The 26,119-nt window shown below is 40.0% G+C and overlaps 1 protein-coding gene across 1 annotated transcript in view; it reads right to left on the reverse strand.

Annotated features, from left to right (window-relative positions):
• LGR4 (leucine rich repeat containing G protein-coupled receptor 4) overlaps positions 1-26,119 on the reverse strand; it is a 101,151-nt gene that overhangs the window by 13,173 nt on the left and 61,859 nt on the right. The window contains exons 3-9 of the mRNA XM_032881243.1: positions 14,326-14,397; positions 12,994-13,065; positions 4,739-4,954; positions 3,843-3,914; positions 1,815-1,883; positions 663-734; positions 408-479 (exon numbers count right to left, since the gene is read on the reverse strand). Of these exons, the coding sequence (XP_032737134.1) occupies positions 408-479; positions 663-734; positions 1,815-1,883; positions 3,843-3,914; positions 4,739-4,954; positions 12,994-13,065; positions 14,326-14,397 (645 nt within the window). The remainder of the gene's footprint in view (positions 1-407; positions 480-662; positions 735-1,814; positions 1,884-3,842; positions 3,915-4,738; positions 4,955-12,993; positions 13,066-14,325; positions 14,398-26,119) is intronic.

Genomic DNA, 26,119 nt, shown 5'->3' on the forward strand with positions numbered 1-26,119 from the left:
CACTCCCCCTGCTTGTGTTCCCTCTCTCAATGTGTCTTTCTCTGTCAAATAAATAAACAAAATCTTTAAAAATTAATTAATTAATTATAATTATAGAACTACTATACCTAAACATAAAATCAGTTTCAATTCTTGAATGCACCTGAAACTGTGATAATTAGGTCAAGTGTTCACATAAATAAGAACCATCATAAATCTTCAGAATTGTCCTTTGGACTTTCACCCAACAGAAAAAAAAAAAAAAAGAAAAAAAAGAAAGATTTTTGTCTTCTGGAGCTACAATAATACATTCTAGTTTTCCAGTAAATCAACTGCATAGATATTCAGGTTGTCTTACAATTTGTATTATTTAAAAAAAAAAAAAAAAAAGAATAAAAATTTAAAAATAAAATTGGCATGATACTTACAAGGAATGCAGATCAGATAAATTGTGAAATGCTGAGTTCCCCACAAAAGACAGAGGATTATCATACAAATGTCTGTAAAAATACCCAAAAAAAAGTAATGTTTTCCTATGTTCACAAGCCATCCAACACTGCATCTATTTTCACAAAGTCCATACAGCTAAAAGCCTGAATTTTCATTCTTCATTGAGATGCCTGGCATCATACAGACATGCTTTACATGATTCTATATTAAAACAAACCTTCAAAACTACTTACATAGTTCTTAAGAGTGGATTGCCATCAAATGCTCCATCAGGGATAACAGAAATAGAATTACTATGAAATAACCTAAAGAAGGAGGAGAAAAATATTTTGAAACATGTGTCCCCTTGTGAAATAAGTTAAAACGTGAATATCTGGCCCCGTTCAGTATTATGTGAAACACAACTGATAACAACTATATGTAAATTCCAAAAGTGTGAGGAAACTGAAGTTTCAATTCCATCTCATCCTTTCCAGGACCATTTCCTAATTCCTCTTAAACCCATCTCTCATACACGCTGAGTTGTTGCTTTCTCAACAAAGAACTGTAGACCATGAGTGAGAATCATAAGGTGTTTTAACATCCATATTCCTCTGTCACCTTACATTTAGTCCTTAAGCAACATGTGTCAGAGTATTTGCTGTCAACGGATGACCATACACAAGCCCCGCGATGCCATGTACATTCCTATCTCTGCCCTTGACAAAGCCAACATCTAAAATGCCCCCTTAACCCTTTGGGGTTCCTGGGTGGCTCAGGTGGTTAAATAATCTCAGGGTTGTGAGCCTGGGTGGCTCAGGTCATGATCTCAGGGTTGTGAGAGTGAGGCCCACATCAGTCTCTGTGCTGGGCGTGGGGTCTGCTTGAGATTCTCTCTCCCTCTGCCCCTCCCCCAATTTGTGCGCTCACTCTCTCTTTCAAATAAACAGATCTTTACTATAAATAAATACACACACACACCCCTACCCTTTTAACTCCAGTCAAATTCTTTCTCTTCAGTGCTACCTTTTCCAATGACCCCAATTCTCAATGAGGCCTTTTTTCTGGGATGGTTCATTTACCCTCTTCATTTAGCACTTATTTCTACATAGCAACTGCTCTCTTTATTATATGGTTAGCCTCCCCAGTGCCACTAAGACTCCAAGCTTCCAACTGGCAAGTACCATATATTATGGCTCTTGTTTCAGCAGTATGGAGGCCAGCACAGAAATCCAGGCTCAAAACTGTCTGTACTAACTAACGTAATCCAGTCTGTGTTATCATATGTGTGTCTGTGTACTGTGATATATGTAATGGAGCAAAGAGGTTTTCAAATTTCACTGTTGGAACATTAAGTGGTGAGTTTGAAGGATACTAAGGTGTAGAGAGAGCAAAACAATACTCACAGCTCTTTTAGGCTAGGAAGGGCTTTAATAGCCTGAGGAAATTCCCCCAAATTATTGTAATTCAAGTCCCTACAAAAAAAATAGGAGAAGCATGTAAGGACACTGAAGAGTAGTACAATTTATAAGGCATTTTGGTACAAATGCATTCCTTAAAAATCACATCCTCTGGATGGTGATCTCTGTTCACCAACCATAGTGCCATTTAAAATCCTGTAGTTTCTTACACCTTTTCTTAGAATACTGAACAGAAAAAAAAAAAAAAAAAAAGAATCGTAATTCATCTATGTTGGTTTTAAGTTCATTTTACAAGGTCAAGGAATTCTCAATCACATTTTATTGGTACATTAAATAAACAAATCATCCGAATGACATTTCTCGGGAAATTCACCATAAAATGGAATTTATGGAATATCCATTTCTAAATGACAATAGCCTGAAACCAAGGTTTCCATTTGGGGTTGGGAGTGACTTCCTGAAATTCTGGCATGTGGGCAGCTGACCTCAGCCCTACTATCAGGTGGAGGACCGGAGATAAGTATGAACAAGGGGAAGGACCAGGATGGCCTCCCACAATTATTGTCTTGAAGCAGGTTATAATTTGTTGAAAATGTTACATTAATTAGGAGAGAGAAAAGCCACAGTGATCTGTGCTAAAAAGTCTTAATTCTGAGTGTTTAAGTTTTAACTTCTTTTATAACCTAAAGAGCATGTTGGCATATGATTATCATGGTTGATTTCAGAATGAGAGTAAGTTAAAATCAAAGGCCCAGCTCTTCAGGGACCTGTTTTGTTTTTTTCTTCTACATAGAAAGAAAAGCGGCAAATAAAAATTTAGCTGGAAGGAAGAGGTTTCCTCTTCATATAACTGGAAGAGTATACATGGTCTAGTATCAGAAGATCCATCCGGTGTTCTGGTTCACTGGTATTTACACAGTAAAGGAGAACTGAGCTTGGAACTATCTTCTTCAAGAGCTTCAACCTTCAGATATCCATTGATGTTCACTATCCTTTGGTTATTTAGACAGGAAAGTGGATTAATAAAGAACTAAAAGGTTTTAGGTCTTCTCATTAACTGACAGCCAACCAGAATATTCAATTCAACAAAATATTACAAATCCTGAGCATTCCAATCAAATGTTACGAACTAAATGTTACTAATTGGGACATTTTCTGAATCATTTACTATGCCACAATAGCAAATGCTATAAATGTTCTCATAAAGATGACTAAAATTAACTAAAACAAAAGGATAGAGATCCTACTTTTAATTATACATAGCTGCACGATGTCTTTTGCTCAAACAGTGGTGCAGTGTGCAGTTGAAACAGCCAGAATTCCCAAATACTTTAACTAGTAAGAATAACAATGAAAGTATCCTAAGCAAAACGGAGAAGTTTATTTCATTTAGTGTATAAGAAAGCAGAGAAAATATTCAAACCCCAGGGTTAATAATTAGGTAAGGCAATTGAAATCATGGAAAAAACAAAACAAAAGAAGATTTTTTTTCCAGAATTAATTTTATAAGGCTCAATGTTCCAAAACTGGAACATTTTACATTTTAACAAAATCAAAATTTTTGAGAAAGTAGACAGACAGCCTGGCAGATCAAACTGCTTTTTACATGTACTTTTGAAAGAAATATCAGTCCAAACTTGTGCACCATTTTTAACCATAAACTGAGATTAGTATTCCTAACTGTGTTATTTGATGGCAAGAATTTAGTCATGTATTAAAGCCAGTTAATAGTGTGCTAAACTCGGGGCACCTGGGTGGCTCAGTGGGTGAGGCTCAGGTCATGGTCTCAGGGTTCTGGGATTGAGCCCCACATGGGGGGGTCTCTGCTCAGCAGGGAGCCTGCTTCCCCTTTCTTCTTTGCCTACTTGTGCTGTCTCTCTGTCAAATAAATAAATCTTTAAAAACAATAGTGAGCTGAACTCAAGACCGTTATTTTTTTCCTTTTCTACAAGGAAATACAAAACTGCACCATTAATATCACAACGTAACCGTCTGAAATATGAATCAACTTACAAGGTCTCCAGGTTATCTAGTCCATCAAAACAGTGCTGATCCAAATTTTTAATTTTATTGTTATGAAGATGTCTATGGAAAAAAAAAAAACATTGAAATGACATTTACATCACCCAATAGCAACTATTATAATGTTTTATGCATCTAAATTGGCTTTTAAATCAACCATATAGCTAAACATTTCAACCCTTGACTAATGGACAACAAATTGCACATCTCTTGATATATGCTGTACTACTCGGATTCACTGAACACAGAAAGGATCTCTCATGGAAAAATGGTATAGACACTGAAGATTCTTTAATGTTTACCCATATCAGAAGAAAAGCTCTGATGAGCCTTTCATTATATGAAGTGAAATTTTGGTGAGCTCCCCTTTTGGAGATGGGGGAACCAGCATGGAGGGGAGTATATCACCTTACACCACTGAGAGTAACAGCTTTGAAAAGAAATGCCATTTTTTTATGTCCAAGTTTTCAAAGATTAAAAACACAGAGAATCATACATGCTTTGAACAGACAAGTTGGTCAAAACATGAAGTATCACTGAAACTTTTTTTCTGTGCCTGAAAACAATGCCACTTCTTTTAACACTGAATACATTGCTGGTACTAAGTTTTTGCTGAATGTCCCAATTTCTTCTTATGATTACAAACGGCTACATAGTTTAGAAAGACTCAACAGTTATCAGATGTTAATTTTTTAATTATCCGACCTTGTATTTTAAAAAATCAGCACACTTAATTTTGTCAAAAAAAAAAAATAGGCAACTCCCCCAAATATCTCTTCAGAAGTATAATCAAAAGTGATGTACTTTCATAATAATTTGTCACAAGAAATCTGCTTTTGCCCCCAAGTTCACACAAATACATGGTATTTAAGGGGACAGTTACTTACAGAACTACCAGGCTTGAAAGATTGGAAAATGCATAGTCAGGGATGCTTGAGATTTTGTTGAGAGCCAAGGTCAGTGCCTGCAGAGTGGGCAGATTGCTGAGGGGATGCACGGGCACTTCCGTCAAACTGTTGTCATCCAGCCACAGATGTCGTAACTGAGCGAGCCCCTCAAAACTGTCCTCAGGGACTGAGGTAATATGGTTAGCATCTAAACGCCTGACAGAAACAGAAACAACCATGTTCAAGAACGAATTCTGGCAGAATGAGCCAAGTCACAGACAACTCTCAGTTTTCAAAACAGAAAGGAGTTACAAAAATGACCAGAGTCATGGCATTCCTTATTTCTTCAATTTCTCTAGAAAGTCTCATAAACTCTAACAACTTTTCTAAGACCATAGGATGGAAGTCCCTTCTTTCCCTTCCCACATAACAAAGGAATGAATGCAAATCTCAATCTCTCCAGAATCTTTGGCTAAGAATAACTTTATAGCAAAATAATGTCTGTTTTTTTTTTAAAGAAAACTCTCAGAAAGTTAAAGCTAGAATTTTATATTTCAGAATCTATATAAATCAAAAGTACAAAAAAAAGAGAAGAAACTAAGCTGAGTAAATAAGCTACTGTCCTTAAAATTTTACATCACAACTAATATCTGATATTAAATTTAACTGCTATTTTGACTGGGAACCAAAAGGGAAAAAATAAGGAAATATTTACCCCCCAAAAATATTCACAGCAAGAAATTATTAACAATCCTTATTACCACCAGGCATGTTAGAACTATAGGTGTCATGTACTGATCAAATAACCTTCTCTTCTTCACTAAGTTCAAAATTAACAGTTACTAAGAAAAGGACAAACTATCCACAAGAAAAATTAAACAGCCACTCTGATCAATGTTATTGTGGCCTTAGGACTTCTTTTAATTTTTCCCCAAATTCTGGAGTCGAAGACATCTTGCTAATAGGATTATTCAAACTTAAAATTTAAGTCCCCATCTAAAAACCTGGAAAATTATGTCCTAAGTGTTACTGTCGGCACAATCAGGCATAATTAAGGGAACAATCGCTTTTTGACACAGAGGCACCCTGATATTAAGAAAATGAAGGACAGTATGCACCAGGCAAATCACAACTGTTTGCATGAATCCCTTGATGCTGTATCTTCACTACTTAAATTCATACCTTCCAGGCATGAACCTCTTTGGTGAAAATCAGGGAACACACAAAAAAAGAAAAGTCAAAATGACGGCATATTTTTAAAGACATGGATTTTGGCAGCTGTCGAGTTTAGGAATTTCTGATTTTTAGAAGGGTGCGTATGCCTCCTGTTGCCTTATGGGGCTCTGGCTTCAGGCCTGCCATCATTGCCCCTTTCCCCTCCAGGCAAATGCTGAGCCCTGTGCCCAACCACCTGCTCCAGCCTCAGATTAGCAGGGGTTAAAGACCCTTGGTCCAGGTGAGGGTCTAATAGTAGCTTCTTTCTGATAAAGTCGAGATAAGCACTAAAGAGGACAGCACAGGGAACTGAGCAGCTAACTTAAGAATCCATTTGGGAAACGACATTTTTAGGCTCTTTATTCCTTAGATTCTTTTGCTCTGACCCCTGAGAAGAGACAGGCATCCTTCATATAAAGACTGGCAAAGTCCTGGGTATGGAGCTGCTTAGGAGATTTGCTTTAATGTGTGGAGTATTCTCTCTCTCTCTGTCTCTCTCTCTGTCTCTCTCTCTCTGTCTCCGTCTCTCTCTCTCTCTCTCACACACACACACACACACACACACACACACACGCTTCACAACCTTGAGGAACTACCACTTAGGGAAAGAGAGACACTGGACCTATAATCAACCATATAATGTAACTAAATGGTTAATGCAGGGGCACCTGGGTGGCTCAGCGGGTTAAAGTTTCTGCCTTAAGACGTGATCTCAGGGTCCTGGGATCGAGCCCCACCATCAGGCTCTCTGCTCAGCAGGGAGCCTGCTTCCTCCTCTCTCTGCCTGCCTTTCTGCCTACTTGTGATCTCTGTCAAATAAATAAATAAAATATTTTTAAAAAGTTTAAAAAAATGGTTAATGCAATTAAATTCTACTTGCAGTTGATTTAATTATCTGCAATTTATTCAACACATCTAAACTGAGTATCTTGTTAGGCACAAAAGATAAAAATGGTAAACACCTACATGAGGAGGCCTGTCCTCATGAGACTGACATTCTAATGGAGAATGACCCCCAATATAATACACTTCAAAAGTGATTATGGAGTGCTTAAGTGCTATGAAATAAATAAACAGGGTCCTGAGGTAAAGACTAATAGGGACTAAGGGAGAAGGGTAGCTACTTAAAATGCATTGGTCAGGAAAACCATTTCTAAGAAGGTGCTATTCAAACTGAAATCCAGAGGGCTGAGACTCAGCAGAAATGGTCCAAGCAACTCCCAGAAGATCAGAGTGATCAGAACACAGGAGGGAGGTGTGGAGGGTCTGGGGAGCCATAGCTGGGGATGCAAACCGGGACCAAGTTATATAGACCCCGTAGGCCAGGCAAGGGTTTTGGGTCGTATCTTAATTGTACAAATTGAAATCCCTTTCCAGTTTCTCAGCATTAGAGCACTTCAAAAGTGTAAACTGCTTATTTGATCATATTGATGATGATGTGCATTGATATTCACCAAAAATAATGAGCGAGGCTTGCCTACATACGCACACAACACTCTACCGAAATTAACCCCTCTATAAAAGTGTTTCATTAAGATGTGGTAAAATACTATAAGGAAAGCTATCCGTACCTTTTTAGCATAATTTCAGTATTACATACACCATTTATGCTCCTGCAGAATTCTGTACCATGTACCATCGTAGAAAAGAGATGGCCTTAGCTTAGGGCAAGATATTCAGGCAAGTTTTGAGTTAAGCCGGTAATTAAACTATCTATTATGCAAAATAGTAATACAACAGTAAACACACAGACGCAATTTCCTCTGTGCTAAAAATTTCCCCAAATTGTAAAGTCACACATAAGAGATCAAAAGGAAGAACTCTGGAAAAAATGAGACACTTAAATAAGAAGCTAAATGAGGCAAAGCATTTGTGGTGACTCAGTGGTTAATCCTTACACCTCAGTTCACATGCAGATATTGGACGGCACACTCATAAATGTAGAGTTTGCCTTACACCAAGATGAATGTTTCACAGAGAAACAGTCTTAGAATTATGGCTTTGTACCAATGACCCAAATACTTAATATTATCCTAACTAAGAGACCAAGAAAATACTATCATTGATTCAGTAGATGCATGAATAGAATGTGGGGAAATAACGAGGGCTTGTGTAACATATTCTACCCTTGAAACTCCATCTGGCAAGACAGAACTACTATTTTAAGTGTACTTTTGTTGTTAAAGGGTTAACATCGTATTAACTGAATTCCCTTACTATTTTTGTCTTTAAAATGTGCTTCTATTCCCTATTCTCAAAAGCCTGTTTTATATCTTACTGAAACTCACATACTTTTTTTTCTTGCCTTAAATGAAATTACAATAACAAATAATTCCACACGCAGATTTTACTGAGGAATGTCTGTTACCAACATCTACTTGGTGTAATCAAAAGCTTTCCCCTTTTCTCTCTACTTCTAACTTACTAATGTATATATTACAGTGTTACATTTTGTTACCAGTTTCAAGTATAAATTATTACAATAATACGTTATTATGGAAAACCTAGGAAATTGAGTCTTTGAAATCCTCCTTTACCATTCAATAGAAGTGTGATCTAATTTAAGGGGAAAAGAATCCACTGGAGCAAATTCTGACATGTCATTTTGATAGCCTGTTCAGATAACGCCTTAGCCATTTCCATGGCTTTGTGAAAGGCTATCACGCTACCTTTGAACTCACTCTGACAATTCACTTTCAGATTTTATAATTATCCTCATACTCTTGCATCAAACTATTTCTGGTCAATTTCAACTCCCCCAAAGGAACTTTGCTCCTTCTGAGAGCTACTTCAGAACCACAAGGAAATCTTTCATGTAATTCAGGTCTGAAGATCAGATTTGCAAACTGAACTCAAGTGGCGATAAGACTGTTTTACACCATGACAGAATTTCAATTGTATCTAACTTGACTGCTACACCCACTATGCAAACAAACCCATGTACATTTCCTTCTAAGTAAAACAGGCCAACACTTAGCTCCTTGTGTTTCTGATGCAGATAAAAACATCCCAATGCCTTAAAAAAAAAATAGTTGGGGGCGCCTGAGTGGCTCAGTGGGTTAAAGCCTCTGCCTTCAGCTCAGGTCATGATCCCAGGGTCCTGGAATCGAGCCCCGCATCGGGCTCTCTGCTCAGCAGGGAGCCTGCTTCCCTTCCTCTCTCTCTCTCCCTGCCTCTCTGCCTCTCTGCCTACCTGTGATCTCTGTCAAATAAATAAATAAAAATCTTAAAAATTATTAAAAAAAAAATAGTTGGCTTTGACTCCTCTCTACCCCACACCCATCCCAATTTTGGAGATAATTTAAACTATGCAATTCACTCAATGAGTGATGAGCACAACATGCTTTTTTAAAAATATTATTTCAGAGGGAGAAACCTACTGTGAAAAAACCTTAAATCATCTAAATTACCAGTAAATGTCATGTGGACTTTAATGTGCTTATTGACCACAATCTATTTGTATGTTTTCGTCATGGTTTTTCCGTTCTAAAGCTCAAAGATTTTAGCTTTGTCTTTTTCAGCCTTCTAACTAAACAAAAGGACTATTTTGATCATTTAGTTTGGGAAACAAGAACAACGCCATATGAAGTTCCTTAAGTAACACAAGAAAATGACTATTTAAAATGTTTAATGAATCTGGCTCTGAGGGAGGTAAGATGGCTCCCTCCTGTACATCCTGTCCAAGGTCAGAAAGTGTGTAGGGGTGACACAGTCACATATCTGGGAAGGAACTCATTCCAGTTGATTCACTGAGGGAGTCTACTCAGAGTCTACTCAAATAGTTACGGCAAATAACAAATCCTATGTTCCACAACTTGGCATTGTGGCAAAATTAGCTATTTAATGTATTTCTCACCTTAAATTAAACTTCTTTTTAAACTAGAACTTCTGAGTGGATCAGTCAAACAGCTGCCTTTGGCTCAGGTCATGATCCCAGAGTCTCAGGATAGAGAGCCCTGTGTCTGGCTCCCCACTCAGCAGACAGCCTGCTTTTCCCTCTGCCCCTGACCTTGCTCATTGCTCTCTCTCTCTCTCTCTCTCAAATAAATAATTTTTTAAAAAATAAAAATTAAAAAAAAAACTAGAAATTAAATTAATGCCTCAGATACTCTTTATGACATTAGATACATTTCTAAAGTTTAACCTTTACAGTGTATAATATGCTTTATAGTACGTATTTTTTAAAGATTTACTTATTTATTTGAGAGAATGAGAGCGCACACAAGTGGGGCAGAGGGAAAAGGGGAGAGAGAACCTCCAGCAGACTCCATGCTGAGCACAGAGCCTGGGGCTCGATCTCATGACCTGAGCCAAAATAAAGAGTCAGATGCCCAATCAACTGAGCCATCCAGGTACCCCTTTCTTGGTACATATTTATTTTCACATTAACTAGGAGATTATCTAATCTAAATGAAAAGCTAATCTAATTTCCAGAGATGTGTTTTGGATGCAGTTAAAAAATGGTTTTTTATCAGTAAGCAGAGACAAGCAGCTCAATCATTTTCAATCAAGTCTTCTGCTATAGGTGTTTCCTACAAAAGCATATATTTAAAGTTATCTCAGGGGCACCTGGGTGGCCCAGTCGTTAAGCGTCTTCCTTAGGCTCAGGTCAGGATCCCAAGGTCCTGGGATGGAGCCCTCCATCGGGCTCCCTGCTCGACTGGAAGCCTGCTTCTCTCTCTCCCACTCCCTCTGCCTGTGTTCCCTCTCTTGCTGTGTCTCTCTCTGTCAAATAAATGGATAAAATCTTTTAAAAAAATAAATAAAAATAAAGTTATTTCAAAAGGCAATAAAAAGAAAAACGTATGGGACAGATTACTAGATTACTCAACTACATGATATGGTTAAAACCTAATTTTGTAACCCAGAACATATACATGTGCAATCTATTACAATTTTTTATTCAGAGTGATTCTCAAAACTTCCATACACATGAGAATTTCCTGGGGAAGTTTTTTTAAAAATATAGCTTGCTAGATCTTACCTTTAAAGAGAAAATACCAACACTTCGAAGATATGGTTTAGGGGTCTGCACTGCAGGTGGTCAAAGGGCCACACTTTGACAAACCACACCTTCCCCCACTGTATGCCAAACAGTGTGCATTGGTATTTGTTATTCTAGGAGAATGACAAACTAACCAAGTTCCTTGTTTCAAAGAATACTTTTTTTAAAAAAAGGTAAAATAAAATAAAGAATATTTTTCCATTACTATCAGACATTCCCATCACCTGGTTATGTAAACTGGGTAAACTAAGAATCAAAAGAAAGCACTGATAAAATATATCATTATTACTATTAGTAGATTCCACAAATGTTTCTTGAACACCTACGACATGTCAGATATTGTTACAAGTGCTTTTCACATATTCACACATCTTCACACACGGCAAATAATGAGCATGCTGCTGTATGGAGAATTTTAAATAACTTGCACTACCTCACACAGCTAGTTTAAGTGGCAAAGCGGGGATCCCAAACCAGACAAGCTGGATAAATAAGCTAACGGCTTTTCTTAATCTGGCCAAAAAGCAAATTGTAATAACCACATGCATCAGTTCAGTGCTTCTCACTGGATCTTCCAGTCCCAAAGATGAGAAATACTAAAGTTGTAGCCCTTACACCACCAGTTTATAACATTCATTCTAGTCATTAACAAATATGTTTATTTAATATAAAAATTCATTGTTTCTTCAAAATCTTCCATGGATTTTTCATGGTTCTGGTGATACCACTGCTGCTTACCTGATCCACCGCCGGAGCAGGAAGGGAGGTATATGGGTTTGTGCATCAAAACAGTGGAAGCATGGGGCACCTGGGTGGCTCAGTGGGTTAAGCCTCTGCCTTTGGCTCTGGTCATGATCTCAGGATCCTGGGATCGAGGCCCCCATTGGGCTCTCTGCTCAGAGCGGAGCCTGCTTCCCTCTCTCTCTCTCTCTGCCTGCCTTTCTGCCTACTTGTGATCTCTCTCTGTCAAATAAATAAATAAAACTTAAAAAAAAAAACAGTGGAAGCAGTGACCACTGTCCTCCAGGTTCATATACATACATGCATACACACTCACACACACACACACACACACACACACACACACAGGAAAGAATGTAAAAAAGAACAAAGTGGTGAGTGCTGTGAAGTCTGTAAATCTGGCGATTCACAGACCTGTACCCCTGGGGATAAAAATGTATTATATGTTTATAAAAAATTAAATTAAATTAAAAAAGAAAAGAACAAAGTGAAGTGCTATATGAAAAAGCTTTTGGAGCACTTGGGTGGCTCAGTCGGTTGAGTGACTCTTGGCTTCAGCTCAGGTCCTGAGACTCAGCGCCGTGTAGGGCTCTAGTCTCAGTGGAGAGTCTGCTTGGGCTTCTTTCTCTCCCTCTCCTTCTGTCACTGCCCCTCCCCCTGCTCACTCTCACTCGCCCTCTCCCTCTCTCTTCCTAAAATAAATAAATCTTTAAAAAAAAAAACAAAAAACTTTTGAAATTAATAAAAACCAAGCTTTTGAGCATGGTAAAAACCCAGAAATGAAAACTTGAACGCTCCACATAAAACCAAACTCTCCTCAAAAAGAAACACTTGGGAAGAAGGTAATACAAGAGACCAAGTTACCACCCCCAATGTGACTTCAAGGTCCACAGATGAGGAATTATAATCAGTTTGGTCTGATTATCATTACCACCTAAAACAGAAGCCTCTCTGTAACTGTGACCATCATGGCGTAAGACTCTAGAACTTCTGTACACATAACTCTGGTTCTAAAGAGGGGAAGATCACCTGCCATAGAAGCTTCTGGAATCATACCTAGCCATGTTTGCTTATAACTTTTCTCCCAGCGTCTGAGATAAGAGAGGGAGTAAACTGAACCACCTCATTCTCTCTCACCAAAGGGCGTTTTGGTAATAGCTCCTACCCATCTCCAATTTTATCCCAGGTGAGAGAATAAATCTTCCCTTTTCCTGGGATTCCAGTTCTTTACACATTTAGCAGCCAGAGTGGTCTACTCGTGATTTAGGATACAGAAAACCAAAAAGCTACTTACAAAGACTGCAAAGCACTCAGTCCTCGAATGGCTTCACTGGGAACTGTTTTCAACTGATTGTTTTGCAGGGTTCTGGAAGGAAATTTTTGGTTAGTGAATAACAGGCAATTGTCACTATTTTTTCCTAGAAGAATTCAGAGCGTTTTTATCCAAAAAATATTTCCAATGGCAGGAAAGGGGGAGAGATCAAGGTGGAGAGAACCCAAGGAAAGAAAACTGCAAAAAAGCAAGAAGCATTTGCTATGAATCCAGAAATGAAACCTGAGCTGCTATCCCTAAGCCATCTCTTAACACAGACCTACTGGTAATACACATTTCCAGGGGTGCTTCACTCTTAGGAATTAAAGCACCCTAATTAATGTTTGTCACCATAGGGACTGTTAATATTAATTAGGAAGCATAACAAGTTAACTGAGAGATATAACAAGCAAACCTATTGGAATCCCTAGTGCTTTTTCAAATTGTAACAAAGCAGAGCCCAGAAATATGGACCTTGGGTCAAGCCAATTTTTCCAAGAAGACAGCGATCCTGAGCTCTTAGGGAGCAGCAGACATGTCCTCAGTGAATGGTGGGCCAGAGCAGAAAAAGAGCTTTAAAGGGTCTAACAGTTAGAGCAGAGAGGCATAGATCAGTACCAAAAATGAAATATTTATTATTTTTGCCTAAAGCCATTTCTAATCATATTAATAAAATGACTACTTGACATGAGTCATAACCACAGAATGGAATGGTAAAAGCCACATATAATTCCCCGAACCAGGGGTGACTTGCAGAGGGTTACCCAGCAAGCTAGTGGCAGAAGTGGGGCTGGTAGTGAGTTCACCTGTTCCCCAGCTTGCCATAGTCTAAACCCCTAACCACTGCCAGGAATTTATTTCTTGGTCCCTCACAGACTCTGTAAATGATAGGCATCTTAATTCCTTTTAGCTTTAAAACGATTTTTAGCATTTTGAGTTTTTGTAAGCCTTTTTTTCCCCTTTAGGGTCAGCTAATTCAAAGTTCTTACAGCTATACAATAAGTAGAAACAAAACTCTACTAGTAAAGTTTAAATATGATTTTGATTCAATCCATTAGCCCCACAAAAAAGCCTAATACATTCAACTGTAATGCAGTGAAGGTCAGAACACCTATTATTTAGAGTTTTAACTTTTGTTATCTAGACCCAAGGTTGCCTAAATCAACCCTCACCTCCCACACTACCCATTGGCCACTCCTTAAATCTTTTAATCCTGAACTAAAAGAAACTGTGCTTACCCTAGCTCCAAGCATGTTGACTATGCAAAAAGAAAATACACAGCCAGCTGCGGAACTCTAAAATTGCATTACTTACAGAACTTTGAGTTCTTTCAACCCAGACAAGGCCTTTGGGTGGATAAAAGAAAGGTCGTTGCCAGCCAATCGTCTAGGGAAAAAAGTAGCAAGAAAAAAAAAATAGTAATTCAGGCTCTTAAAAATTCAGAACTCACAATAAACTAATCTGTGATTAAAGCTCTATGTTAAACATTTCTCAAGTCTCTCTGACATTAAACATGGACTTAAACCTTTGCTAAAGCGATCCCAAGGTTCTTCCAATGAGATAAATGTCTCTAGATTTTTTTTTTAAACTCCCAATACAATAATTCAAACAGGCACATTTTTATTCTGGTGAGGTCAAGCAAGCCAAAACACATTAAACCAAATTAAGTTTGCTATTCATGGTCACTCTCTGCAGCTTGCCGTGTTTTCCAAGTGCTTCATAAATACAGACCACTGGTCAGCAGGCAGGAGTGTTTATACAGATCAGAGCAAACCAGTCTGTTTAGGAGGAATGCCTTCTGGAGGCAAGTCAGCCTGTTATCTCTCCATTACCAAGGGCGGCATTTTCTGTGCAAAAGGGAAGCAAAAAGTGAAAGTCACTGTAATCATAAATTTCCAAGCAAAGGCATGTATGTGCATATACACACACATATATATGTATATACACACACACACACACACACAGGCATATGGTTTTGGTGTTGTTTTTTTTTAAAGACATGTTTTCCTTAAGAAATTTTAAAGTGACACATTTAACTGGGAGTAAGAGTGAGGAAAGGATAAGAACTCTTTGGGTCCTTTGTAAGAAGATATCTGAGCCCACAATTTCTACTGAGCCCCACTTTCCTTCCCGTTTTCCCAGGCACACAGAAATGGGAGAAAAAGTTAAACAGAGGACTTTAGGGAGAAGAAGCAGGGAGTAAGGCAGCAACTCATGTAAGTAACTTACAAACAGGTGAACTGAAGGAAGGTTTCCAAGCATTGACTTAGAAATGAGAGCTGTGTGCCCATATGTTAAACACAGGACTGTCCCGGTTTCCTGGTTTCACCAGGGGTACTCTCTCAAACAAGATTGTGTATCTGTAATTTTTTTAATGCTCTCTCCCTCCTTGTTTCTTAGGATCACATAGTCATCAAGTCATATTAATTCCCCCTTTAAAGGTTCTATTTTCATCCATTTCTCTTCTCTCTGCAAGCACCCTACACCCTTGAGCTACATTCATCAATTCACTCATTCACTAAAGAGTTTCATTCATTAACAAATATGAGTGTCTACTAAGTGCCAGGCCTAGGATGTCCTCTTCTCAGACCTCCGCCCCACCCCCACTTTCTTAACAAACTGAGCCATCCAGGCACCCCGCCTCTGGTGCCCCTACTTTCTAATATGCTCCTCTTATATATCCTGATTTTAGGAACATAAAGAAAGCTCCTTCATTTGAAGTCACTGAGGTCTCAAACTCTACCTTTTAGATGCATTATTTTCTCTGGAACTCGTTGTCCCAGTTAAAATGCAAATAGCCCTGGAAAGGACAAAGTTTGATCCTCGCCTAGCATTAACATAGAAATGTGCCCTGAAGGTGTGTATTGGGCAGGGGTGATGGGTTGCAGGTGGAAAATCAGAGGACTCAGAAACCAAGAGTGAGTACATAAAATTATTTCTTCCATTGCAAGGATCATAATGCTGTTTTCTCAGGCAACACCACAGGTGTAACACAGGGTTCATGCCCCTCAATGAAATGCCTCCTAAAAAGCCTTCTCGCCACACGCTTTGATCTCATAAGGCACCTAGCACCTTTTAAGACTTCCCAAAATCCAGCCTCAAAATAGCTTACTTTGTACCACCAGTCTCTTGGCCTTTTACCTCCTAGGGCGCACCTGATGTAAAATGAGGGATTGGAAAAGACAGTTCTAATACCTCCTATTTCTCCTAGCAATCCTCTAGGTTCTAGAATAGTCCGCATCACCGCTTGTCTTTAAATGCTTCACCTCACAACCTCACCTTTACTCCTTGAAAACCCAATCCCAGCTTTACTTCCCATGAAGCCTTCAGTTCTCATGAACACATATCATGTAAATTCCGAGAACTCGTAATTAAACACAGGCTATATTCTATAGGTTGTTTCTGGCACATTAGTCTTGTAGGTCAAGTACAGAGTGTCTAGAACAGGGCGTGCATCTCAGACTTCTGTTACTACCCACCAACATGCCAACTCATTAGTCAGGAACTGTTTTCTCAGAATGTCCCCCTCGAAAATGCTCGCCATTCCGATGCCATAGCATCCCAGAGTCTACTTTAGAGCAGGCTCAGTGGGAGCTCTGTCAGGGGACTTTCTATGTCTCAGATCCAGTAATTAAGATTCCATTGATAATGCTGAAGGCTGAAACAGAATGTTTAAAAGATCACATTTTTAAAAAGCAAATTGTTTAAAAAAAAAAAAAAGTCAAATTGTACCATAAGGGGCAATAGCCTTCTTCCCTCCCAGGGCTACAAGTAATGAGATGACTGTCCAAGTTATCTGAAAGATGTGCCTCAAAGTCTAGGGTGCCTGGCTGGTTCAGTCAGTACAGCATGTGATTCTCCATCTCGGGGTTATAAGTTCAAGGCCCATGATGGGTGTAGAGATTACTCAAAAATAAAATCTTTTTAAAAGGGGAGAGGGGGGTACCTGGCTGGCTCAGTTGGAAGGGCAAGCAACTCTTGATCTCAAGGTTGTAAGTTTGAACCCCACATTGGATGTAGAGATTACTTAAAAATAAAATCTTTTAAAAAAAAAAAGAAGGATTAAAAAAAAAAAAGCTCAGGTCTACTAAAAGACAAAACTATAACAGAGTGAAGTTGTTGTAGGAGTCTTTCTTTCTTTCTTTCTTTCTTTCTTTCTTTCTTTCTTTTTTTTAATTTATTTATTTGTCAGAGAGAGAGAGAACACAAGCAGGAGGGAGCGGCAGGCAGAAGGAGAAGCAAGAAGCCCAATGTAGCACTGACCTAAGCTGAAGGTACACATTTAGACCAACTGAGCCACCCAGGCATCCCTTGTCATAGGATTCTTAATTTTTTGCCTCTACTATTAGTTTTTAATGTCCCCATATCTATGGGTTTTCCTTGAGGAGTTCAATCTATTATACTAGGGATCATGAAAGAATGTTTTACAAAATAACAAAGGAAGTGGCAGAATGCAGAGCACCTGATTACCTGTACTTGTCAACAGAAGAGTGTTGAACCACATTACCCAGGATACTGGTTTCCTTTTTCCAAATCTCTGCCCCCTTTTGAAGCCAAGGGAAAACTAAAGCAACCTAACTTCAAGAAAGTATCCTCTTATCATTAATAGAAATGACCAACTGAGCTCTCTGCATGTGGCTTCTCCTGAAATTACAAGCCCACTATCTGGAGAAACAAACACTTGGGGATGCAGCACATGGCAATGATGGAGAGCAAGAGGGCACACTACCGTGCACTGCTGTGATTATTTTGTTGCTCACTGGAATACCATACCCTGTGGAGCCTTTAGGAATGTATCAACCCAGGCTCGCCATGCTGCTGTGTTCATGAATAACAAACACAACAGCTTAGAAAAGGCTCTACAGATCCAGCAATCACATGCCCCAAAGTCTCATCCCATTTTGCAGCTTTCATGAGCCAGTATCTCTTATAGGAGATGCTGGGGATGCTTCACATCCAAAACCTCAGATCCGGAAGACAGCAAAGTGAATAAGGAAGAGGGTTAGGGACAAAGTCCCAAAAACTCGGAAAGAAAAGAAACCTATGTAACAAGCCCACAATAGTAGCAGGCACCGAGATACATGGTTTATAGACATTCTTCCGTCTTAATCATCTCATTGCTACGGCCCCACTTCTCTGAGCTCCTGAGGGGCTGGGCGCCACGGCATAAGTCACGTTGATGGGAAGTGGGGTAGCCAGCATTCCAGTTCTTGCCTGGCTAGCTTCAGTGCTTATTCACGTCAGTGGCTCCACTGTGTCACCAAGAGGTTGGGAAATAATTCCCAGAGAGTTGGAACAGAGTGGACTTGGGCTAGAGCCTCGCTCTGAGTATCAACAGCTCTCTACCAGTGCACTGCAGCTCCCAACCAGGGACTTCAGCATTAGGAGCTCAGAACTGCAACTATGGAGGAAATTCCAACAGACCAATAGTGCCATCCTTCCCATAACCAAAGACAACCAGTGGGAAAGGGGGTAAGCACGAGATCCCTGAGTGCACCCAGGGTGAGAGGGCAGGCCCTAAATTCACCAGGACTTTATTTAGGACATAGAGTATTCTTGGTTGTGCTGCTTTTAATGCACCTCTCATGGAAAAAGAGGTGGCTGGTCCTGAGGAAGAGTCCACAGTCTCCTTCTACTAGCAAAGACCAGCCACTTCCCACTCCATACCCGGGTTAGTCTGTGCCTGACCCAACAGTTTTCTCAATGTCTCACTTCATGAGGACATACTGGCTGGCCCCAGAAAACCTTTTGAATTTGCTAAATGAGGATATACACATATCTACTATTACTACTCTTCCAATGGCTGTGAAGACCTAAGGAGGAAATAATCATTAGTGTAAGAACAGAAAAGTGACCACGTACGATTTTCTGCGTGCTAGGGGTACAGGTCTCAGGCATCACTTCTTTTCCCTCTGTCCCTGTAGCTCCTGTCTCTAAAGACCAAGAGCCTCCTTGTTCAGTCTCAACCCATTCACTCTTTTACTCTTCCTGCTGTCACCTGAGTCTAAGCCCTCAATTCCCCTCCACCATCCACTGGCTTACTGCCATGAACCTGCCCAAGACTCCTGCCTCAACCACTTAATTATAATACTGTGAGAGCTAAATCTTCAAAAAGCACAACTCTGAGAATTTTCCCAAAGGCTTTTTTTTCCCCTGCTGACTTAGCTGGAACTTCATTATGGATCCTCCCTTCCTTTCTTACCTGATTCTGCAAAGTTGCCTGTGTCCTACCATTTAGCACACCAGGCTTTTCCACCTCTGACTCTTTGCTCCTGACACTTCCTTTGCCTGAAATACCCTGACTCCAGTCTCTGCCAAGTGAAACATTACTCATCATTACTGTCCAAGTTGGATACTACTACGAATATGAAACCATCATGGTATCAGCTTCCTTTGATTCCACTGGCACTTAGACAAAGCTCTCACCAGGCACCTCTTCTTTTGCTTCTCATTACTAGAAACTTGTCACACCTCCTTAAGTTGTATTATATGTCCCTTATGGGCAGGGACCTAATCATACTCATTTTGTATTCTCTTACATGGGACCTTATGTGTAGCAGACACTCGGTATTTGCTGTAATGCCTCCGCTAAGCCCCAGTAGGAGTCTGGATTTCACTGCTTCTTAAAGAGTGGGGAAAGCTTACTGTTTATCCTCTCTCTTCTGCATGTTTTCTGCTCTTGTTTCATTTCTGTTCCCCTACTGCCCTTCACTCTCCTGACAAGAAAGAACTACTTGGCTAGCTCTTAAAGTGCTATGGCAACAATTTTCTTTCTTAACATCTGCTGGGAATACGCTTTCTTAGGGAAGGGTGGGGGGTGGACCTTAAACACGGGAACGCCAATCCACTGGTCAACAGCATTATCTCAACACACTCTGAGTTGTGCACATGATCACACAAAATTAAAACAAGTCTAGCAGGACTTCAAATGGGGACACAGTCTACCTCAAGGCAACTCCTATTTATTCTGCTTGTTACAACAGTCTCAGAAGCAGAGAAAGTCTGGGAGGGGAGAGACAGACAGAGGGTGGAGGAGAGGGAAAGAGCAAGCCATTAGACTTCCGCTCTCCCACTGGATCTGGAACCCTTCCAGGAAACAGGATACAAGTGGCTCAGTGTGTAATGTCTTTATGAATCTGTTTTGTGCACATTTATTATTCATAAGGTCCATGGATTCACATTAGCAGCTCTTTCCAGGGGAAGCTAGAGTTTTCAATTATATCCTCTCTTCTTAATGCATATGCTACATGATATTTTCAATCTGCTGTCCGTCCCAGAAGGGGGAAGCAGAAACAGTGCTGGTTAAATGGGCACTGGCCAGTGGTGGGTATGAACAAGCAGGCCACATTTCAGTGTGTAATCTGCACCAGAGGCTTCATGCTTTCATGAAATGTGCTGAATTAGACTGGGATTTCCTCACTTGGGAAGCAATTTAAAGAAAGGAGAGAGGCAAGTGTGGAACAGATAATAAAACAGTTGGTGTTATTTCTCTAAGAAAGGCCTGGATTTAGGTTTCTTCTGGCCTATTACAGAAATTTCACTGTAGCCATTTGGCTAGAATTCCGGCCAAGAACCAATGGACTAAGGACAACAATCTACACACTGACTAGACATAGGCACCAAGCCGGGAGGAGGGCAGACGAGGCCTCAGTAGCTTGCAGCAGCTGTCGTGAGGAGCCTGGCGTGGAGAAAGCGGGAGCTGAAGCAACTGCCGCAGTCGGGCCCAGGCCAGAAGCACGCGTGCACACGAACAATAGAGAGCTGTGCTCAGGGCCATTTCTCTACCACACTATGGAGAGGTCGGGGAGTAGAGGACAAAGGCCCCCACCCATTTGTACGCCTATCTTCCCTTTTCAGAAGGGGTTACCAGCTGGGCTAGCACTACGCTATTGTCAAGTTCTGACAGAAAAGTACTTGGTGCACCCCCCTTCCCTTCTGAGCTATATTCATCTACCCCTTCCCCAGGGTCTCCTCTCCTCCCTCACCACTTCCTTCTATACCTATGTTTCTCCGCCCCACAGATGAAGCTGCACATAGGAACTGCCAGACTACCCCCAAGTGCGTCTAGGGTGCCTCTCCTGCAATGCCACTAAATTCTCTCCAGCGGGTGGGTCAGCACAGTGTCATGCTGCCTGCAAAGTACAACAGACACAAGCACGGGCCCAGGACACCGCCTCCAGAGAAGGCATTTCTCGTTCAAGACTGAACCGAGCAAGAATGGCCGCAGGAAAGTGTCTAACGGGAGGTGTGAGTGGCCTCCTCTTAAAAAATGTAATTTGAAATCCACAGGTTCTAAAATGTTGGCAACCATTTTAAAGTAAAAGCAAAAAACACTGCAACACATGCCTCTAATAAAAGTCCCCAAGCATGTATTTATTTACATATTAAGGCCCTACTGTGTGGTTGGAACTCTGCTGCCTCCTGTGAAAAATAAAGACCTCAAGAGGTGCACTGGTTTCTATTGATGGAGATTTAGGATCAATATATATTGACAAAAAGTTGGGACGCCTGGGTGGCTCAGTTTGTTGAGTGTCCAACTCTTGGTCTGGGCTCAGGTCATGATCTCAGGGTCATGACCTTGTGCCCGTGTTGGACTCTGTGCTCAGTAGGGACTCTGTTTGGGAGTCTCTCCCTTTCCCTTCCCCTCTGCCCTTCCTATGTGCGTGCGCTCTCTCTCTCTCTCGCTCTCTCTCTAAAATAAAACAAACATCTTTAGAAATATATGTACATATATTGACAAAAAGTAACATTACTGTAGCACCTCTTCATTTTTATTATCCTACTCTACTGGTCCTCGTTATCACCATCTTCCTGTTGTTTTTTTAAATAGAACAAAGTGCCTATATTTCCTTGGTGCCTTGTCCAAGGTCCTATACCACAGCTAAATAATGTAAATCCTAGAAATAAATCAAGGTAAATAAGTAAAATAATGTAAACTGCAGAAACAAAGCAATGTTGCTTTGTGTATTTTCTATGAATGGCTTTAAGAGAAACAAAGGATGTAGTTATTCTCTTAGTAAATACAAGGGCTAACAACTAAGTAGCCTCCCTTGGACATTCTTCCTATCAAGGTTAAATAAACTTCATCTGACAGTGTTTTACTCACCCTATTTCTTCACATACCAGGAAGTTTTATATCTTCATATAACTTTTATGGAAGTGCACGTAAAAATGGAATGTTTAAAGAACATGCATGTATTAAGAACCCTTATTAGAGAAATTCCCAAGGTTTTAAAAGTAGATTTCCCTCAGAGAAGAGGAAAATTATTTCATATATCTACTTGAATATACCTACATATATCATAGGTAAAGCAATAAAACCCTGGCAATGGTTACATTTCCTGAGCAGAATTATCTTGACAACCTCTGGCAATAAACACACGCAATATCCACTCATATGAGGAACTATGTTATAGCTTTTAAAAAGTTTTACAACTCACATCTACCAGCAAATATTGACTTTCGACTACAGGCCAAGCACCATAGGTTTGGCAAGGTAAGTACTGAGTTTTCCCAAGACACTTCTCATTTCATTTCTTTTAAATAAGGATAATTCATTAAACATAAAACTTTAATGGAATTTAGTTTTAATGTAGTCTGATAAAGTTTCTGACTGCAATAAATTCAAAATAAGAAGAAATCCTTTATCTTAACATTCCTCCCTCAATTTCAAGCTCAAAAATGTGGTTACCTTCACCAGATCATATGGAAGGGTATGACAACAGGATCCAGCCTTAGGGAAAAGTCAGAGGAGCTGGAGAGACAAGTGCACACTGACATACCTTGACCACAAAATAACAGGGCACTCAAGCCAGCACTTCGTGGAGAGGAGCACAGACAGAAAGTGCAAGAGGAACTTGGAAAAGAAAGACCAGGGAAGGCTTCTGTTGGCAGAAAGGGCTCAAAATGGACCTGTATGAGAAGGGTAAGATGTGAAGAGAAGACAGAGGAACCACGCATATCAAATATTGATTCATGCCTTCCTGGTAGAGCCCTGGGTTGTTCAAGTAGCACTTCCTTCATATGACACAGCTCCATGAGTAAATCACGATTGGTTTTAACCAATCCTACTGACCCCATTCTGGTGACTTGGTTTAGGGCTGGACCTGTGAGCCCAGCTCTGGTTACAGGAAGTCTGCGGGGGTTTCTCGGAAAGGTAGCTTTCTTCCTAAATGGGGATTCAATAGAAGGGATAACACTCTTCTCTTTCTGGGTGCTAGCTTGTCTAAATATACTATGTGAAGTGACTGAAACCACGGTGATACCCTTACTGGAGGAGCAGAGTAGGAAGACAGAGAGAACGTGGATTCTTGAAGATGTGACCTAACTCCATTAACTAACCCTAGAAGAGTTCTACCATATGTAGGTCTTCACATCAGGCAAGATAATACATTCCCTTATCGTTGAAGCTACTTTGAATTGAATTTGTTTCTTACAGCCAAAAGTACTTTAATTAATTGCCCAATCAATAACCTTTCTTCCCTTCTTATCTGTTAATAAAACTATGATTTTGGTCTAGACAACAATAAGCTCAGTTCAAAAGCCATACTTCTCAGCATCCCACTGTTAAGTGTACCCATGTGACCAAGTTCTAGCCAATGAGATGTGTGAGCAGAAACATTATATGGGAGGCTTAAGATGGTTTCTGGAAGCTGACCACTGGGAAATACCCCCCTCTTTCTTTCCGCCTTCATCTTTCCTATTGTTAAGATCTAGGTCATGATGGCTACAGCTTATGTAGACAGTTATTTTATGGTCTTGACATGGTAGCTATAGTATGAGAAGTGCAGAGTATCAGATCCTACAGCCCTGCTGACTTTGTGACATACCACAGTAGTTCCCTAGATATGTGTTTATATGTGTGTGTGTGTGTGTGCACATGCACCTTACATGTTTAAACCATTGTTGTTTGAGATGATGGGTGCTTACTTTTTCTTCTTATATTTCGACCTTATCTTTCTAGGCCTCCAGATTTTAAAAATCAAGTATCCATTAATTTTATCATTTTCTTAATAAATTGTGTCTGTGATACAGACTTTTTAGCACCTCCAACATTATCTTCTTTGATACATAAGTCCTAACTAAGAGATAGTGAAAATTAAATTATGTTAGTAGAAAGTCAAATACATGTTCACTTACTTGAAATCACTACTATTTTTAGTCAAATGACAAATAATTAGCTTTGATTAAAATACATAAATAGACCAGCAAACTGTGGTTTCAGTTGCTTCTCTACACTTTCTGAATCCCACAAACCTTTTAACAATGAACTGCTTGATTCGCCTGCTTGATTTCCCCTAGTCCCCTATGAAGTCCTGACTTATCAAACCCAAGATTTGAGTGCACCCCATGTTTCATCACCTCTACTTCTAAGCTGTAAAAACTGCAAAGCACTACAAGACAAAGTTACAGAACCTGTTGCTTTTACTATAAATTAATAATACTTAGGCTTTAACTGAGACCCTTCTATATTCTTCATTGGTCCTTTGTTCATTTCTGATTGGCCCAATCAAACAAACATTTCCTACAATATGTGTAGTTACTAGACTCTAATGGGCTGAAACAACTGTGGTTTCTTTCTGCCAGTCTTCCTTCCCCCTTCTGCTTCCTTTCAGGGGGACTGTCTACCTCAAGTAGTCCCAGTGGGTGGGGATGAATTCATAAGCCAGACTGGACCATGCCATCCCAAACAAAGTAACTAGTTCAAGAACAAGCACATGAAGTAAGTCAGGCTAACTTAAGTCCTCCTAGGAGTTTTCTGCTGAAAACAGCGAGGAAGACTTTAGATACTCATTGGATCTCAAGATACAAAGATGTGCTTGGGGCTACCAAAGGTTTGCTTTTCTACCATATGGAGACAGGCTATTTGCAACAGGAAAGAATGAAGCCAAAACACAAAATTAGAGATAATCAAAGTTAAGAAATGAAGAGCATGAGAAAACTCTCGTAACTTTTAAAACTTGAGATTGAGTATCATCTGAAGCCTACTCCTCCTCTGGACTTTCTAGTTCTACATGAAACAATAAATCCTCTATTATGCCTCAGCTGGGTTTTTGTCTCTTAACCCTTGGAGACTCCTGTCAAATACAGTACATATTCCAAGCTTTAGCTACTCTCCCCAAACCAGAAACCACCTATAGCAGCCCCCAAATGCCAGCCCCTTGATGCACTTCTTGACCCCAAAGTCAATCTCACAACCTCACTGAAATGATTCTTTAAAAAACTTAAATTCAAGGCTTTTTCTCAGTATCTGGACACGGGCACCTTTCTCTAGCCTGTCAATGTTGGTCCTTCGTTTCTTGTGAAAAATCTCTCCTCCCACAGCTCCTGGGGCACAGTTTTGCCCTAGTTCTCCTGCTTCTCTGGCACTTGGTTTTCTTCCCACACCCGGATTCAAGTGTTTCCCAAGGAGTTGTCTTTGGCTTCCTTCCCTTTTCTTTTGCCCTCTCTCTCTTGGCAAGCTCTTTCCATCTCATGTTTCCAGTAATCACCTTAAAATAAAAGACTCCCAAATATATACCCATAGTACTCTAATTCTATAATCTATACTTCTGGGCTCCATGCCTATACTTCCAAGGACCCCATTCATATCTCATCTAAATTCTATATGTTTATTCAAAACTAATAGCTTCTCTTCCAAACAATTTCTCTTTCTGTATTGTCTGTATGTCTGCATCTTTATCAAAGCACACCAGACTCCTGATAATCCTAAAGGAAAGTGTTACAGATGTCATCCCCATCACCCTAGCTGAGATGTTCGTTCGTTCTTTCTTTCTTTCTTATTTATTTATTTTTAAGATTTTGTTCATTCACTTGACAGAGAGAGACAGAGAGAGAGAGGGAACGCAAGCAGGGGTGGGGGAGAGGGAGGAGTAGGCCTCATGTTGAGCAGGAAGCCCGATGCGGGGCTCAATCCCAGGACTCTGGGGCAGATGTTTAAGAACTGAGCCACCCAGGAGCCCCTGAGACATCCTCTTGATTCTACTTCCATGTACCTTTTGCAGAGGGTCTGGGCTCTCTCTTATTGCCTCTCAACTGCCCTAGTTCAGATTCTCATAATTCTCACCTGGGCTATTGCCATCGGCATCTTCATTTGTCTCCCTGCACT

The sequence above is a fragment of the Lontra canadensis genome, unplaced genomic scaffold (genome assembly GCF_010015895.1).
Source record: "Lontra canadensis isolate GAN:19392208 unplaced genomic scaffold, GSC_riverotter_1.0 scaffold74, whole genome shotgun sequence".
NCBI lineage: Eukaryota > Metazoa > Chordata > Mammalia > Carnivora > Mustelidae > Lontra > Lontra canadensis.